At 34.4% G+C, this 13458-nt stretch overlaps 2 protein-coding genes across 2 annotated transcripts; both read right to left on the reverse strand.

The window, feature by feature from the left end:
- Nucleotides 1-668: 668 nt before the first annotated feature.
- Nucleotides 669-5090, reverse strand: LOC107403283 (fruit protein pKIWI502). Its single transcript, XM_016010153.4, has 5 exons — nucleotides 4412-5090; nucleotides 3041-3140; nucleotides 2808-2903; nucleotides 2631-2711; nucleotides 669-946 (listed from the first exon to the last, which is right to left on the reverse strand). The coding sequence occupies exons 1-5, from the start codon at nucleotides 4951-4953 to the stop codon at nucleotides 884-886; spliced, it is 882 nt and encodes a 293-aa protein (XP_015865639.1). The 5' UTR covers nucleotides 4954-5090; the 3' UTR covers nucleotides 669-883.
- A 570-nt stretch (nucleotides 5091-5660) lies between these two features.
- Nucleotides 5661-9785, reverse strand: LOC107403282 (ATP synthase subunit beta, mitochondrial). Its single transcript, XM_016010152.4, has 9 exons — nucleotides 9237-9785; nucleotides 8531-8606; nucleotides 8328-8416; nucleotides 8101-8218; nucleotides 7917-8020; nucleotides 7654-7812; nucleotides 7320-7544; nucleotides 6915-7226; nucleotides 5661-6156 (listed from the first exon to the last, which is right to left on the reverse strand). Exons 1-9 carry the CDS (start codon nucleotides 9720-9722, stop codon nucleotides 6046-6048), a joined length of 1680 nt encoding a protein of 559 aa, XP_015865638.1. The 5' UTR covers nucleotides 9723-9785; the 3' UTR covers nucleotides 5661-6045.
- Between the last annotated feature and the right edge of the window lie 3673 nt (nucleotides 9786-13458).

A 13458-nucleotide genomic window follows, 5' to 3' on the forward strand; every position in this document is an offset into this window, starting at 1 on the left:
GTTGGTAGAATTATGACATCCAAATTAATACAAAATTTTGTTGAAGTGAGTCTTATTAGACTCGAAACAATGATGTAAGTAATTTCAATTTCCAGTTTTGTAAGAAATAGGAATGTTATCATCATAAAATCCATCATACTTCTATATTGTTAGGAAAAAATAAAACGAATAGTATTAATCTTCCTTTTAAAGTAAAAAAGAAAAATACTTTTAAGAAATTTTGGGAGGTACTTTCTTTTATCAACGACATCTTATATTCTTGGAATTTTATCATACCTCCATTTATTTCAGATGTTGATCATGACCACGCATGTTCAGTTTCCAGATTTTGTGGTTTGGCTGTAGCCCTTGGCTTCCAAAAGTAATTTTTAAAAAATAAATAAAGATTTACTCAACTTTCTTTTCTTTTAAATTGAGAGAAGAGTAAATATTAAAAATATTATTTTATTAGATATATGAACAGGATTGCTCGGCTTTGTCAGATAAATTCATCTTTTAAATAAAGTTTACCTTGAGTTCATTATGGCCGAACCGAGTTTTCAATGGTAAAGTGAATTATGGTCAAATAATTACTTTCAACACTCTAAATAATCTTACAAGTTACAACTTATCAAAACCACAGTTGTAAAACTTCGCATAACCTGGGTCATACCTGTTGGAATTTGCCCTTTCTCAAATTTATGTCAATATTGCCAGTGCCATTTCTCCAGCTCAGTAACCATTATAGGCAAGAAATAGTCGCCATTCACAGTTTCAACATACAGAGTACATACTCTCGATCCCAAAATTGCTTTTTTATTTGTTTTTCCAAGCTGAGACACTTTATCTTCAGCAGTGGGAACAAATCGATAAAAATACAACAATATGAACTCCATTGTATTAATCAGAAGTTCTTCAGGATTTTTTCACTCAAGACCCCATCTGCGACAAGGATCGAGGTAACCTCCTGCAAGCAAAAACGACAACTCCACTGTTACTTTCTCACCCAGAATTACCATCATGGTGGTTCTTTAAATCAAAAATGCAGAAGTTACTAGCGAGGTTGAATTGTCAGAGTAGCATATAAACAAGAATGTGTAGCATCAATAATGTCTACCTCGACCCAAACTTGTGCCCTACTCACAGTTGTTTATTAATCAGTTTACAAAATTACTTTGTGAACCCATAAACCAAATTTGGTTGGTTATTTTTGGCGTGCACTTCTGGTTGATCCCATCCTAAACCTGATGTTTCTCTCTACTGGATGCCCCCTCTCCATCTCACCTCTAATGTTCCTCTCTAATCCCTCTCTATTTATTGTTAATCAAACCACCCATGAAGCCCAACCTGGAAATTTTTAATACCAAAGGCTATTTTAAACACTGAAGGCAAGAAGAGCAAGGATATGAGAACTAAGATGAGAAAATGCAAAGTAAAAATTTGAGAAGGATGACCTTTTCAGGTTTTTATGGCCGCAGGCGCTTACCATAGGATTTGTCGGATTCAATAGAACATCCACTTCACATTTTTCTATAAATGTTTCCATACTGCAGTTTTTTGAATACTCTCTAGAAAATAAAACTCACTTACTGAAATATGTTTACTTGCTAAAATTTTTTGTGTACATCCCAGGAAACAGAATTCACTTTCAGCAAGCAATTTAATTCTATGTTCCACAAAGTCATTATTTGACCTATCCTTCTAACCAACCAATTAGGATATGTAAACAAAGTTGCATCAAGGTAACTCAACCTCATCTTATTGTCGTTCAAAATGTACAATTGATATTTTACATAGGTATCTACATCAAATACCTTCGTATATGAAATGGCCACTATCAATAAACCCATCTAAAATAATGAACACGTTTCCTAAACATGTGGCTTACAAGCTTTCTTGTATGTATTTCACTAAACTAATAATGAAATGACTTGGGTTAGAACCATTATATACATAGAATTTTCACGTAGTGTCTTTGCATATTGAACCCAAACCTATCCCACTCAGCCATATAAAAATTAATGGGCATCAACCATGGGATGTTAGGTTACTTCTAATGCAGACACTAAAAAGAACAATTCTAAAACCTAGTTGAAAGCATGGACCTTGTCTAATACAAAAAATTCTTGCGCCATGAAGCAAGACTTGCAAAGTCTGCTTCATAACCATAAGTTTCTAAATCACCATTTAAGGGCCAAGGATACGCTTCACTTTCTAGCCATTGGGCATAAAGGAACTAATTAAATAGAGACAGAGAATTACCAGCTCTAGCTTAGACCTAATTATGAGTAATTCATAAATATAAAATATGTTCTCTAATGCAATCTAATTGTCCTTTATACATGTACTTGATAATGGCAGTATTTTTCCACTTTTGTTTCTACCAACCAGGTTTTCTAATTAACCTTTTCAAGTTATATACCAATTTTGAAACGATTGAACAGAACAATATACACTTAATATAAGCATGAGAGCCATTTTCCAATGATATTTGCATTATATATCCAAATGCAAATGACAGAAAACAACAATGAAACCAATTATAAAAACCAGAAATGCTCAGTAACACTTAACACTAACACAAATCAATAGCATTAACAGTAACCAGTAGGATATTTAATAGAACAACCAAAGGTGAAAGAATGACAAACCTCAGCCATCTGCTTCTGCCCACAAAGTACAGCACCAGTGGAGATAGGGTTGAGAATTTGCTTGGCTCTAGCAAATGCAGCCTGAAAACAATCATGAATGTCAAATGCTAATATGATTCTTCAAAGTAAGTCAATATAAGAAATTTAATGCTCAAAAAAATATAAAGTTCATTTTACCTGCACGTAACCTCTCTCACCCTTCCAATCTTCATCTGGTTGTGATAGTACTGGCACAATCTTAACACCAGAAGATTCCCACTCCTTAAATCTATCCTACAAGAGGAAGAAGCAGAAGATTCAAAAACCATATTCAATGAGTAGACTGTCTCATGCGAATGGCAAACTGTCTACAAGTTTGCCATTTGCATGCAAAAGTAAACTTGTGCAAGGGCAGGAGACCCTTGAACAACCTGATAAGCCATTCTTTTTAGATTTCTAGCCCCATAATAGAGCCTCACATCAGATCTCTTCGCAGCACTAAATCCAGACTCAATGAGAGACCGGATTGGACTGCACATGAGAATAAAGAGGAAATTAGTACGCAAAGGAAAATCACATAGAAAAAAAAGTTACCAAACAACAAAAATGGCAGTGAGATCCTGTACTGCTTCTGAACTCTCTAGGCACCAGTACAAATTAACATATAGGAGGTAGGAACAAAGCAAGAATACCATAACATGTATTTGAAAACCAAAATTCTATAAGAACATGAATTCAACCATTGTTAACAACTATTGGTTTTGATAAAGATTTCGTAGTAGAATAAAATGGAAAAAAGGAAAACAATATTCTTTTCACAAAAATATGATTCCAAAAATAAAAGAACAAAAATCTTTCAGCTCCACGTTAAAAGATGAAATCAATGATGCTGACAGAGATTATAGCCACCTTTTGTTTCTTTCCACTGATTAGATTACCATAAATCAGGCTCGCCAGAACAAAATAAGTTGAAACCTGCGACTTTGCTAAAGTGACGCTAAGAGTCAAGTTTATCAGGGTAACCAAGTACTCTAATATAATACTAAATAATTTATTTCCTAAAAAGAATAGTAAAGTAAATTGAGATTTTTACACAATTATGTTTCATCTTCAACATCATCAAGTTGAGATATTCGGCAATCACTTTAATTGAAGCAACTTTTATAACGCTAAAGAATAACAAATTTCTAATGCACTAGTACACGTAGGAGACTGCATCCTTTTTGCGAATCTACCATAAAGCAACTCTCGAAAAGCCATATAGATTAGCTACAAGCCCGCAATAAATCTTATGTTTTTAAAGTTTTCCATAATCAAGGCTTAGAAACCATTAAATAAGCCACAGTATCCGACCCTAATTGCCTAAATTGAAGAAACCAATAAAAAAATGACTAGAGTGTTATAACCCAATGTGCAATACACAACCAGAAGAGTTCCTAGCTTACCAGAAACTATTACAAGTATTTAACAAATCAAATTGAGCAAGCTGGTCAAACCCCTAGGCCAATAAGAAACCAATTTATGAACTTGATAGAAAGCAAAATCTAAATTGACATATCCTTCTTCTTGATAATTTTTACGATTAAAAAAATAATAATAAGATAAAAGAAGAATTAGAGCTCAAACACAATTAAAATCAGCATTAAGCTAACAAAACTATGTTCTAAAAAGACACCTAATCGTTTCGTTCAGAAGTTAATACAAAGCTTCAGAAATTCAGCGACAAAACGAAAAAGCACAAACAGCAAAAATAAAAACAAAATAAATAAAATAAAATGCCAAAGAAAGTATGAAAAAGGGACCTAATTCCAGATCCAGTAGCGAATATCAAAACCGTAGGATAATCTTCGGGCGGATCGATACGGTCCGTATCAAACCCTTTCCCCATCACTTGGCTCAGCTCCACAACGTCCCCTCTCTTGAGCCCGCAGAGCAGCTCCGCTGTCGACCCAGCCACACTCTTCACCAAGAACTCGAACGAGCCGCCGGACTCCGCCAACGATGGCGGCGACGCGATGGCCAGAAACGACGGCTTCTCAACGTCAGGTACACGGAGCTGAAGGTACTGCCCGGCACGTGTGTGGGACGCGGCGAGGTCCGGCGAATCGGAGAGGTCGACGGTGACGTGGAAGAGAGACTCGGCTGCGGCTTCGACCACGGAGAGCGGCGCCTGAGTCCAGACTGTGGTGTCCTGGCGTACGGCGGCAGCAGCGAGCGTGGCTAGACGACGTCGTTGATGGTGATGTAACTTTAGGTGGCGCAGGATAGACATGGGAGGGAGGGGTGGGCTACGGTGCGCATGGGGGCTGAGAGACAGCGCTGGGGGAGAGAGAACAAGGGACATGTTTGAATAGGGTTTGTGTGGGGTTTTTTTATTGAGGGTAACGAGTTAGAGCTAAGTCTTCGCCGGCGCGAAAGGTGGTGACGACTGATAGACGGTTGGAGCGTGGTAAAGTGCGCTGGTGGGCGTATTGAGGGGTTGAGGTTAGTGAGAGCTCCACGTGGCATGGTCTTGGATGATCCAGCAATGCTGGAGTGATAAGTACTTAGTTACCTATAGCCGTTGGATTCACAAATATAGTTCATGTTTGTGGCTAGTCATGTTTGAACTTTTGTATAAGTTCGCATTTTAAAAAAAAATTGTCTTTTTCTTGTGCCACCTTAAGAACCAAATTTCTATGATTTAAAATACAAGTCATCAAAGAGATTGAACACAGTGAAATATGGTTTGCCCCTTTCTAAACAACTAGTTTAACTCTTCTCCCTCACCTGCTTTAGAAACCACACAGGCCACAGCACAAAATCTCACCAACGCGAACCATCAACCATTTTAAACGAAATGCCAATCTTATTATTCCAATCACTCTTGACTGAAAAAATAAATAAATAAATAAAAATCAGCAGACTTGAATCAATTGCCACCGGCTATAGGAAGCCAACGTATACTCCCAGAGACAGCCAAACTAGTTCAACAATGTAGAGGAACATCTCATATGAAGAAAAACAACGCAAGGGAATACTTGCATGCAGAAAATAATGAGAGCTGAGCGATAGATGTGAAATGATTCCATATGAAACAAGTAGGGATTTAACATCATCAGTGCATCCAATGTTCTGAAATGGAAATGGCAAAATATACATGTCGGTTTTTTCTTTTTCCCCTTATTAAAACAACAATAAAACTTCAAAAAAAATAACAAAGAAGGGGTCAGGACATTGGCTAATATCTGTGCTCCATTCTCTCAACACTCTCGGCAATAAACTTAAAACAGAAATCGGTAAATCCTGATACATTTTCATCTCCCAAAAAAAAAAAAAAAAATTATAATTGAAAATTCCTGTTTGCTGCTAGCATTGCCAGCAATCACCTAAATTATTGGTTTTTCGCAATTATCAAGAGAAAGGAACAAAAGATTGGGGGAGAAAGGGATACTGATTAGACATTCTCCTTGGCAATCTTCTCAGCCTTAGCAACGACCTCATCAATACCTCCAACCATGTAAAAGGACTGTTCAGGAAGGTCATCGTATTTTCCATCCAACACTCCCTGTCAAAATACAAAACATATAAACATAATGTATCACAATTCATATTTAAGTTACGAATTTCAGATGTTGATACTGATCAAGTTGGGATAGAGAACGAAAGGTGATTCCATCATATTAACTCAACGAAAGAACAACAAAATCTCAATTCCAACAACCACCAAAAGGAGTAAAAAGAAGCAAACAAACGCAACAGGGTCTAGAGAGGAAGTACATACATGCGATGGATATAAACAAGTATCTTTCAAAGGACAACATACAAAATTGACAACATACTCTCTTTTCAACTTTATGCAGAGGAAGGAATTGAACACACAAACTAATGGTGACATATATAACAATATGACCAATCTAAAATTTCAAATGCATGAATTAGAAAGCTGCCTACCCCTGGGGAGTGTGGCAGTGGAATCTGAAGCATTTTTAAAATGGTTTAAAAATTAAACAGAAGAAAGAAAGAACATGTCCTCAGCTACAACTTAAAATACTAAAAACTAGATTGACTCGTAAATATACCATCCTTCAGTAATTTACAAGATCTCCTAATAGCTAAATTTCCCTCAATACGACTGTATACCAGATACTTCTTACCAATACATAATTCAAAAAAAGAAAAAAAAATAAAAAAGCTTTAAAAAATACCAAAGTTTCTGTTTGTTTTGGGCCATAGGCTTTGATCATACAATTTAAACGAAAAAATGACTATATTATAGATCCACAGAATTGTAAAATGGATAAACCAGACCAAATAGAGGTGTACCTGGAAGCTGTTAACATTCTCTTTCAACTCAACATACTTGCCAGCAGCTCCAGTGAATACTTCTGCAACATGGAAAGGCTGGCTCAAGAACCTTTGGATTTTACGAGCACGGGCAACAGTCAATTTGTCATCTTCACTGAGCTCATCCATTCCCAAAATAGCAATGATATCTTGAAGATTCTTGTAATTTTGAATGACCTTCTGGACACCACGTGCAGTGTTGTAGTGTTCATCACCCAAGATACGAGGAGAAAGCATACGAGATGTAGAATCTAGGGGATCCACGGCTGGATAGATACCAAGCTCAGATATCTGTTGGACTCGAAACAAAGATTACATTTGTTAAAATATGGCATTGCCAATGTGTTCCAAGTTAATGATATCTACATTTACAGATGAACAAACCTGACGAGATAACACAGTTGTGGCATCCAAGTGAGCAAAAGTGGTAGCAGGAGCAGGATCTGTCAAGTCATCAGCAGGCACATAAATAGCTTGGACAGAAGTGATGGAACCTTTCTTGGTGGTTGTAATACGTTCTTGAAGGCCTCCAAGATCAGTAGATAAGGTGGGTTGGTAACCAACAGCAGAAGGGATACGACCAAGCAAAGCAGACACCTCAGAGTTTGCCTGCCGAATTGATCAGGATGAAAACAGAAGAAAACATTATCATCAAGATTCAACGCATGGAAAAAAGAAACATATAATTATCCAATGGTTCCTCGAGAAGTATGCCTACTTGGGTAAAGCGGAAAATATTGTCAATGAAGAGAAGTACATCCTGTCCCTCAGCATCACGGAAGTGCTCAGCCACAGTCAGCCCAGTAAGCCCAACACGAGCACGTGCACCAGGGGGTTCATTCATTTGACCATACACCAGGGCGCACTTGCTTTCAGCCTGAAACAATAAAAAGTAAAAATAAATAAACTTATCCAAAAAAAAGGCCATAAATGCAGTTACAACATGGTGTGGGTGAGTAAACATGAAAATTCATTATCGACCTGCTTATCTCCAAGCTTAATAACACCACTCTCAATCATTTCCCTGTACAAATCATTACCCTCACGTGTTCTTTCACCTACACCAGCAAACACAGAGAAACCACCTGGACAAAGAAAACAGTCAACTTCAACAAACAAGACTACTAAGCAAACGAGATTTCCATGTGGATATTTAACAACAAACCATGTGCTTTAGCAACGTTGTTGATAAGTTCCATAATAAGCACAGTTTTTCCTACACCAGCACCCCCAAAAAGCCCAATCTTTCCACCTTTTTGGTATGGTGCAAGGAGATCAACAACCTGCACATAAGAGCAACATTAACGTCAATGATGCAGAATAACATTTAAAATGTTATGGAAGCAATAAAATTACAATTCAACACTGTTTAAGTAATAAAAAAAAAAATACCTTGATTCCAGTAACAAGGATCTGTTGTTCAGTAGCTTGCTCAACGAAAGCTGGGGCTTCTCTATGAATGGGCAAATAGTGGTCGGTTTCTGTTGTATTTGGAAGGGAAAAACATCAAAATTACATCACAATAAGATGCATCTCAACTTCGTATATCCTTCAATTACAAGATATCTAGAGGTACAGGTTTCTAGTTCTCTTACTGAGTTCGCCCTTCTCATCAATTGCCTCTCCAATTACATTTATGATACGACCAAGGGTAGCCCTACCAACAGGAACCTAAACAGCCAATACAAAATAAATTATAAGATGAAAGAAACATTAAAATAACAAAACAATCTAGTAACAAGGAAGATACAAGTTCTCAACAATGAAGTGGAACAAAAAGACTTGAAAGAATCCAAAGAACTAGACAAATAGATAAACACACCTAAGTTCAAACTACTTCTTACATGCGTATTCCGACGAAGAGTACATATTGGCAATGCATAAAAAATAAAAAAACTGCTCTTTTTTTTTTTTTTTCTATCCCATTTTTCAGACGAAGCGAGCTCGTAAGAAGGAAACTATACTTGAGTCGCACGCTTCATAAGCCTGGAAAAAAAAAGGCCCATTGCAACAAACATAATAACATGGAATCTGCTTGTTTGACTTCCACCTTTACACTACACAGATAAAAGATGAAAACCACCCAGATCTGACCACAAAGTAGGTCTCCAACACTGAATCATAAAATAAATCAAAACCCAACTCACTGTCATCCACTCCGATCGAAAAAAAAAGATTTTAAATTGTACATCAAAATCAACTAAATCTTTAACCTTTCTCATAAAATATAATACAAAACACAGTCCTCGGTCTAACGAAGACACAAAATGTGAATCTAGAAACTTAAATAAGATGGCTTACAGAGATCGGAGAGCCAGTGTTGAGCACGCGTCGACCTCGAACAAGCCCTTCGGTACCATCCATAGCAATGGTACGAACCATACCTTCACCCAAGTGCTGAGCCACCTCAAGAACCAGTCGGATCGGGTGGTCCTGAACCTCAAGCGCCGTCAAGATCGGCGGCAAGCCCTCGTCGAATTTCACATCGACGACAGCACCAATGACCTGGCAGACATGCCCGATCGAACCGGCACCGGTGAACTCGTCAGTGATCTTCCCACCCTTTCCGGCATCCTTCTTCGGCGGAGCGGATGTAGCCGGAGATGCCGCGGCTGCGGCTGAGGTAGCGTAGTCGGCAACGCGCGTTAGGATGTAGCCGCCAGGTGAAGATCGACGCACGGGAGATGGGGATGAAAGCCTAGGGTTAGAGTTCCCGATCGGAGATTTGGCCGTTGATCGGCGTGCCGATGATCGCAGAAACGAGGCTAAGAGCCTTCGCGAAGCCATTCTTGCTAGGGCTTCAATACTAAGAGAGAGAAAAAGAGAGAGTGAGAGAGTAGGGTTTGTGGTAAAGATGTGCCCAACTATATGTACTGCAATTGAGCCCAAATTTGGAATATTCTTTTTTCTTTTTCACCTTTAATTATTTTCTTTTTTTTATTTACTGCCCACCTCCAGGTAAAAGAGTTAAAAAAATTAGAAAACGCCGCCGTTTTTCTCTCATGAGAAATCTCCGTTTATCAATAATTTATTGCATCGGAGAATTCTTTTTGTTTTTTTCTTTTCACTGTGCATTTTTTGGGATTTTTACACTGCTTGGAAGTTTGTTTAAAGACCTTTATACCCTCACTTCCTCATTCCCATAAACTAGGTAACAATTAACAACCAACAAGGAGTCAATGCATGTTAATCGCATTTTTCTTTCCTTATATTTTTGAGAAATAATGTTTTCAAAAAAAAAAAGCCATCTGTTAATTCTCTAAATGCCACATTTACATATTTGAAGTAGTCAAAAAGAAATATATTGTTTGATAATACTAAGGTACTTGAAGAAAGTCTCCATGATATAAAGTTCCTAATAAACAGCACATGAGGAAAAAAAAATATATTTAATAATATGCTCGATAAACTATAAAAGGTGGACACTTTGATTGCAATCTTTAACAAAAGGTATGCTTTTTTAAATAACGTTGCATAATATTACAATTTGCGAGCAAATAGGGAAAAAAAATAAATGATTTTTTTTTTCTAGAAAAGAAATTGTTCTGTTTTCTATATGCTTTTTGCTTTTAATTGTCTTTTGCCTAAAGGGTCACTATATTTTCATATATGAAAAAAGGGACAATATTTTTAAGTGCTTTTTTTTTTTTTCTTTCTTATAGTAATATTTTTAAGTCCTCGCTATTCATTATCTTTTGGTACATTTCGCATTTGCAATTGTTTGGTTTTATTTGATTTTTTTCATTCCAATATATCATGCTTTTGTTTACAACATTTATAAGTTTTTCTATTTTCATTCAAACATGAATATTTATAATTCGCATGGCATTTTCTAGTGTTGTTGATTATTTTTGCAAATTTGTGGAGGTGATTACCATTGGATAAACTTTGACAAACTCTGATGTATAACACAATCGTACTCGGTAGGTTTAGCATATGCTTGGAAGAGAGAGAAATTAGTTTTTTTTTTTTTTTTTTTTTTTTTTTGGTATACAAGAGAGAAATTACGATGAATGCATTTTTTTGGCTTTGAAAATGAAGGACTTGAACTTAAATTCTCTATCCCAAGGGACATGTTTGATAAATTGTTAATTGTCATTTAAACTCAAATCTAAATCGGATATAAAAATCTTTAGAATTCTTTTTTCCGGTAATAAGAAAATCCCTATAATTCGTAAATGAGCATATCCCTGATTTAATATAGCAGATTTTTCAGATCAAAAAAAAAATATAAATAAAAAAAGGGATTATCTAACTACAGGAAAATCACCTATTCAATAATTTAAATCCCACGTAAGCATCACAAGTAGAATATTACTTTTTAATATTTTTTAATTTATCATTGATAAAGATTATTTCATTTGAAATTCCCCATGATCATTACCAATCAAATTCAACATAGAAGTATTCGCATATACATTTCTATTAATTCCAAAATTTACCTTGTATAATCGAGGTTATAGTTGAACTGAGCTGATAAATGCTATATTTTTTTATATTTTCATATATATGTTTGATTATGTGATAAAATGGTAATATTGATAATTATAAATAAAATAAAATAAAAAACATTGGATCTCAATATTAAAAAAAAAAAAATCATAAAATATTCACCTTGGTATAAATATGAAAATAAATGAAATATCAAGTTTGTGCACTTTCTAATCAGAGTGCCATGTATAAAGTCCGTAGCAATTCCACATTGGTTCTTCGTAAAAACAAATTTCAAAACTTAATTTTTTAAAGTGCTAACTAAGTATCAATGTTTTAATGTCTATTTGATGATATTGCAGTTGTAGATCTTTTTCAGTAACAAAATAGAAAATAGAAAATCTTGAGGTTTGTAATATTCCAGAATGTGATTTACTCCATGAACTAAATTACTTCACTTAATTAGTACACCCAGTGAATATTTGCATGAATGCTTCTCAATATATATATATATATATATATATTGCATGAATACGCTAAATACTACAAACATTTAAGACAACAGATACAAATGTATATCTATTAACAAAAAAGAACAAAAAATGTATATCAGTGACACTTACACTCTTTGAAGTTTTTTGGATTTTATGCTTTTGTTTCAGAAGGTATGTAAAAGTGAAAGTTATTTCCAAAAAAAAAAAATATATATATATATATATATATATTCCAAGTAAAAGTTATATATGAGAAAAATTATATACACTTTCAAAGTTCAATAAAAATTCATTAATACCTTTAAAGTTTAAAAAATTATTATTTACCCCTATAATGTTAAGATACTTATCATTTATGATCCTAAAAGTTAGATTTTGATCAAACTAATGCAGGAAAAGCTTATTTTACCGTTATGTATCAACAAAAATATTACATATTATCATCTCTTTTACATTATAACAGTGTAAATTTTTAAAAAAATCATTTACATAATAGTAAACAATGTAATTAAAAAATTCTACATAAATTACAAGTTTTAACTTTTATTATATAAAAATATCATAAAATAAAGTGTTGATATTTATTTTAAAATTAAGGATAAAGCAACATTTTTATAAATGAATTTACTCATAAATCAACTCCAAATATAGTAAATGATGATTTTTTCAAATTTTGGGAACGTAATAATGATTTTTTAAATAATAAAAGTATCAATGAATTTTCATTAACCAATTTTTTTTTTTATGAGGGATGACATTGAGCAGAGAAAGCCACAGAGGAGTGCCCTATCTTCGTCCGTTTCCCCACTTCGTTTGAAACGGAGTTGGGTAGATAGGGATTCCTATCTATAATATTTATAAACCATAATATGATTAATATCATAAAAATATAAATAAATATATATATATATATATATATTTAAATAAAAGAAAAAGAATTATATATTTAAATAAATATGCATATGTATATATATATATGTATAGATAAACAATGTAGGATCTCTGTCCCCGAATGGAGGCAAGCTTCCTTGCCTTGATTCCGATCTTGTTCTTTGTTTAATTGAAAATTCCTAATTTCATTAGGGTAGATTTCTGCAAAAATCGAATTATGCGGATTATATTGTCATTCCTATTTTATATATATGTACACATAAAAAAACAACTTAATGAAATGAGATCATGTTATCTTTTCTTTGGTTTTTCGTTAAGATTATTGTGATGTGATTTGTAGTATAATATTTCATCGAATGGAAAGGCAGTTAAAAATCTATTACTATTTTCATTTTCAATCATACTATAAATAGAATAGAAAGAAAAACGGAAAAGCCAAAGATAGAAAGGCTTGGAAAGATTGTAGATAAAGAAACAACACCTCTTCTTCTTCTTCTTTTTTTTTTTCTGTTTTTTTTTCTTCTCTAGTGGAGAAAACTCAATATTGCTTTTCTTGTTTTCTTCCTTTTCACCATAGGAATGGGACAGGATAAAAATAAATTGCAATATAAACTAAATATTTTATTGACTCAACAAACTAATCCCCTTTCTTAGAACTGCTTGAAAGCTAGAAGAAAAAAAAAAAAATGAACAAGGAGTTAATGGGG

The sequence above is a fragment of the Ziziphus jujuba genome, chromosome 12 (assembly GCF_031755915.1).
Source record: "Ziziphus jujuba cultivar Dongzao chromosome 12, ASM3175591v1".
In the NCBI taxonomy this organism is placed as follows: Eukaryota; Viridiplantae; Streptophyta; class Magnoliopsida; order Rosales; family Rhamnaceae; genus Ziziphus; species Ziziphus jujuba.

Coding starts and splice junctions, on each gene's coding strand:
- LOC107403283 (XM_016010153.4), bottom strand. CDS start 4,953: ATGTCCCTTGTTCTCTCTCCCCCAGCGCTGTCTCTCAGCCCCCATGCG. Junction 2,904..3,040: donor TAAAAAGAATGGCTTATCAG/GTTGTTCAAGGG, acceptor TTCCTCTTGTAG/GATAGATTTAAGGAGTGGGA. Junction 947..2,630: donor GGCAGAAGCAGATGGCTGAG/GTTTGTCATTCT, acceptor TTTTGCTTGCAG/GAGGTTACCTCGATCCTTGT.
- LOC107403282 (XM_016010152.4), bottom strand. CDS start 9,722: ATGGCTTCGCGAAGGCTCTTAGCCTCGTTTCTGCGATCATCGGCACGC. Junction 8,219..8,327: donor TCCTTGTTACTGGAATCAAG/GTATTTTTTTTT, acceptor TCTTATGTGCAG/GTTGTTGATCTCCTTGCACC. Junction 8,021..8,100: donor CAACGTTGCTAAAGCACATG/GTTTGTTGTTAA, acceptor TTCTTTGTCCAG/GTGGTTTCTCTGTGTTTGCT.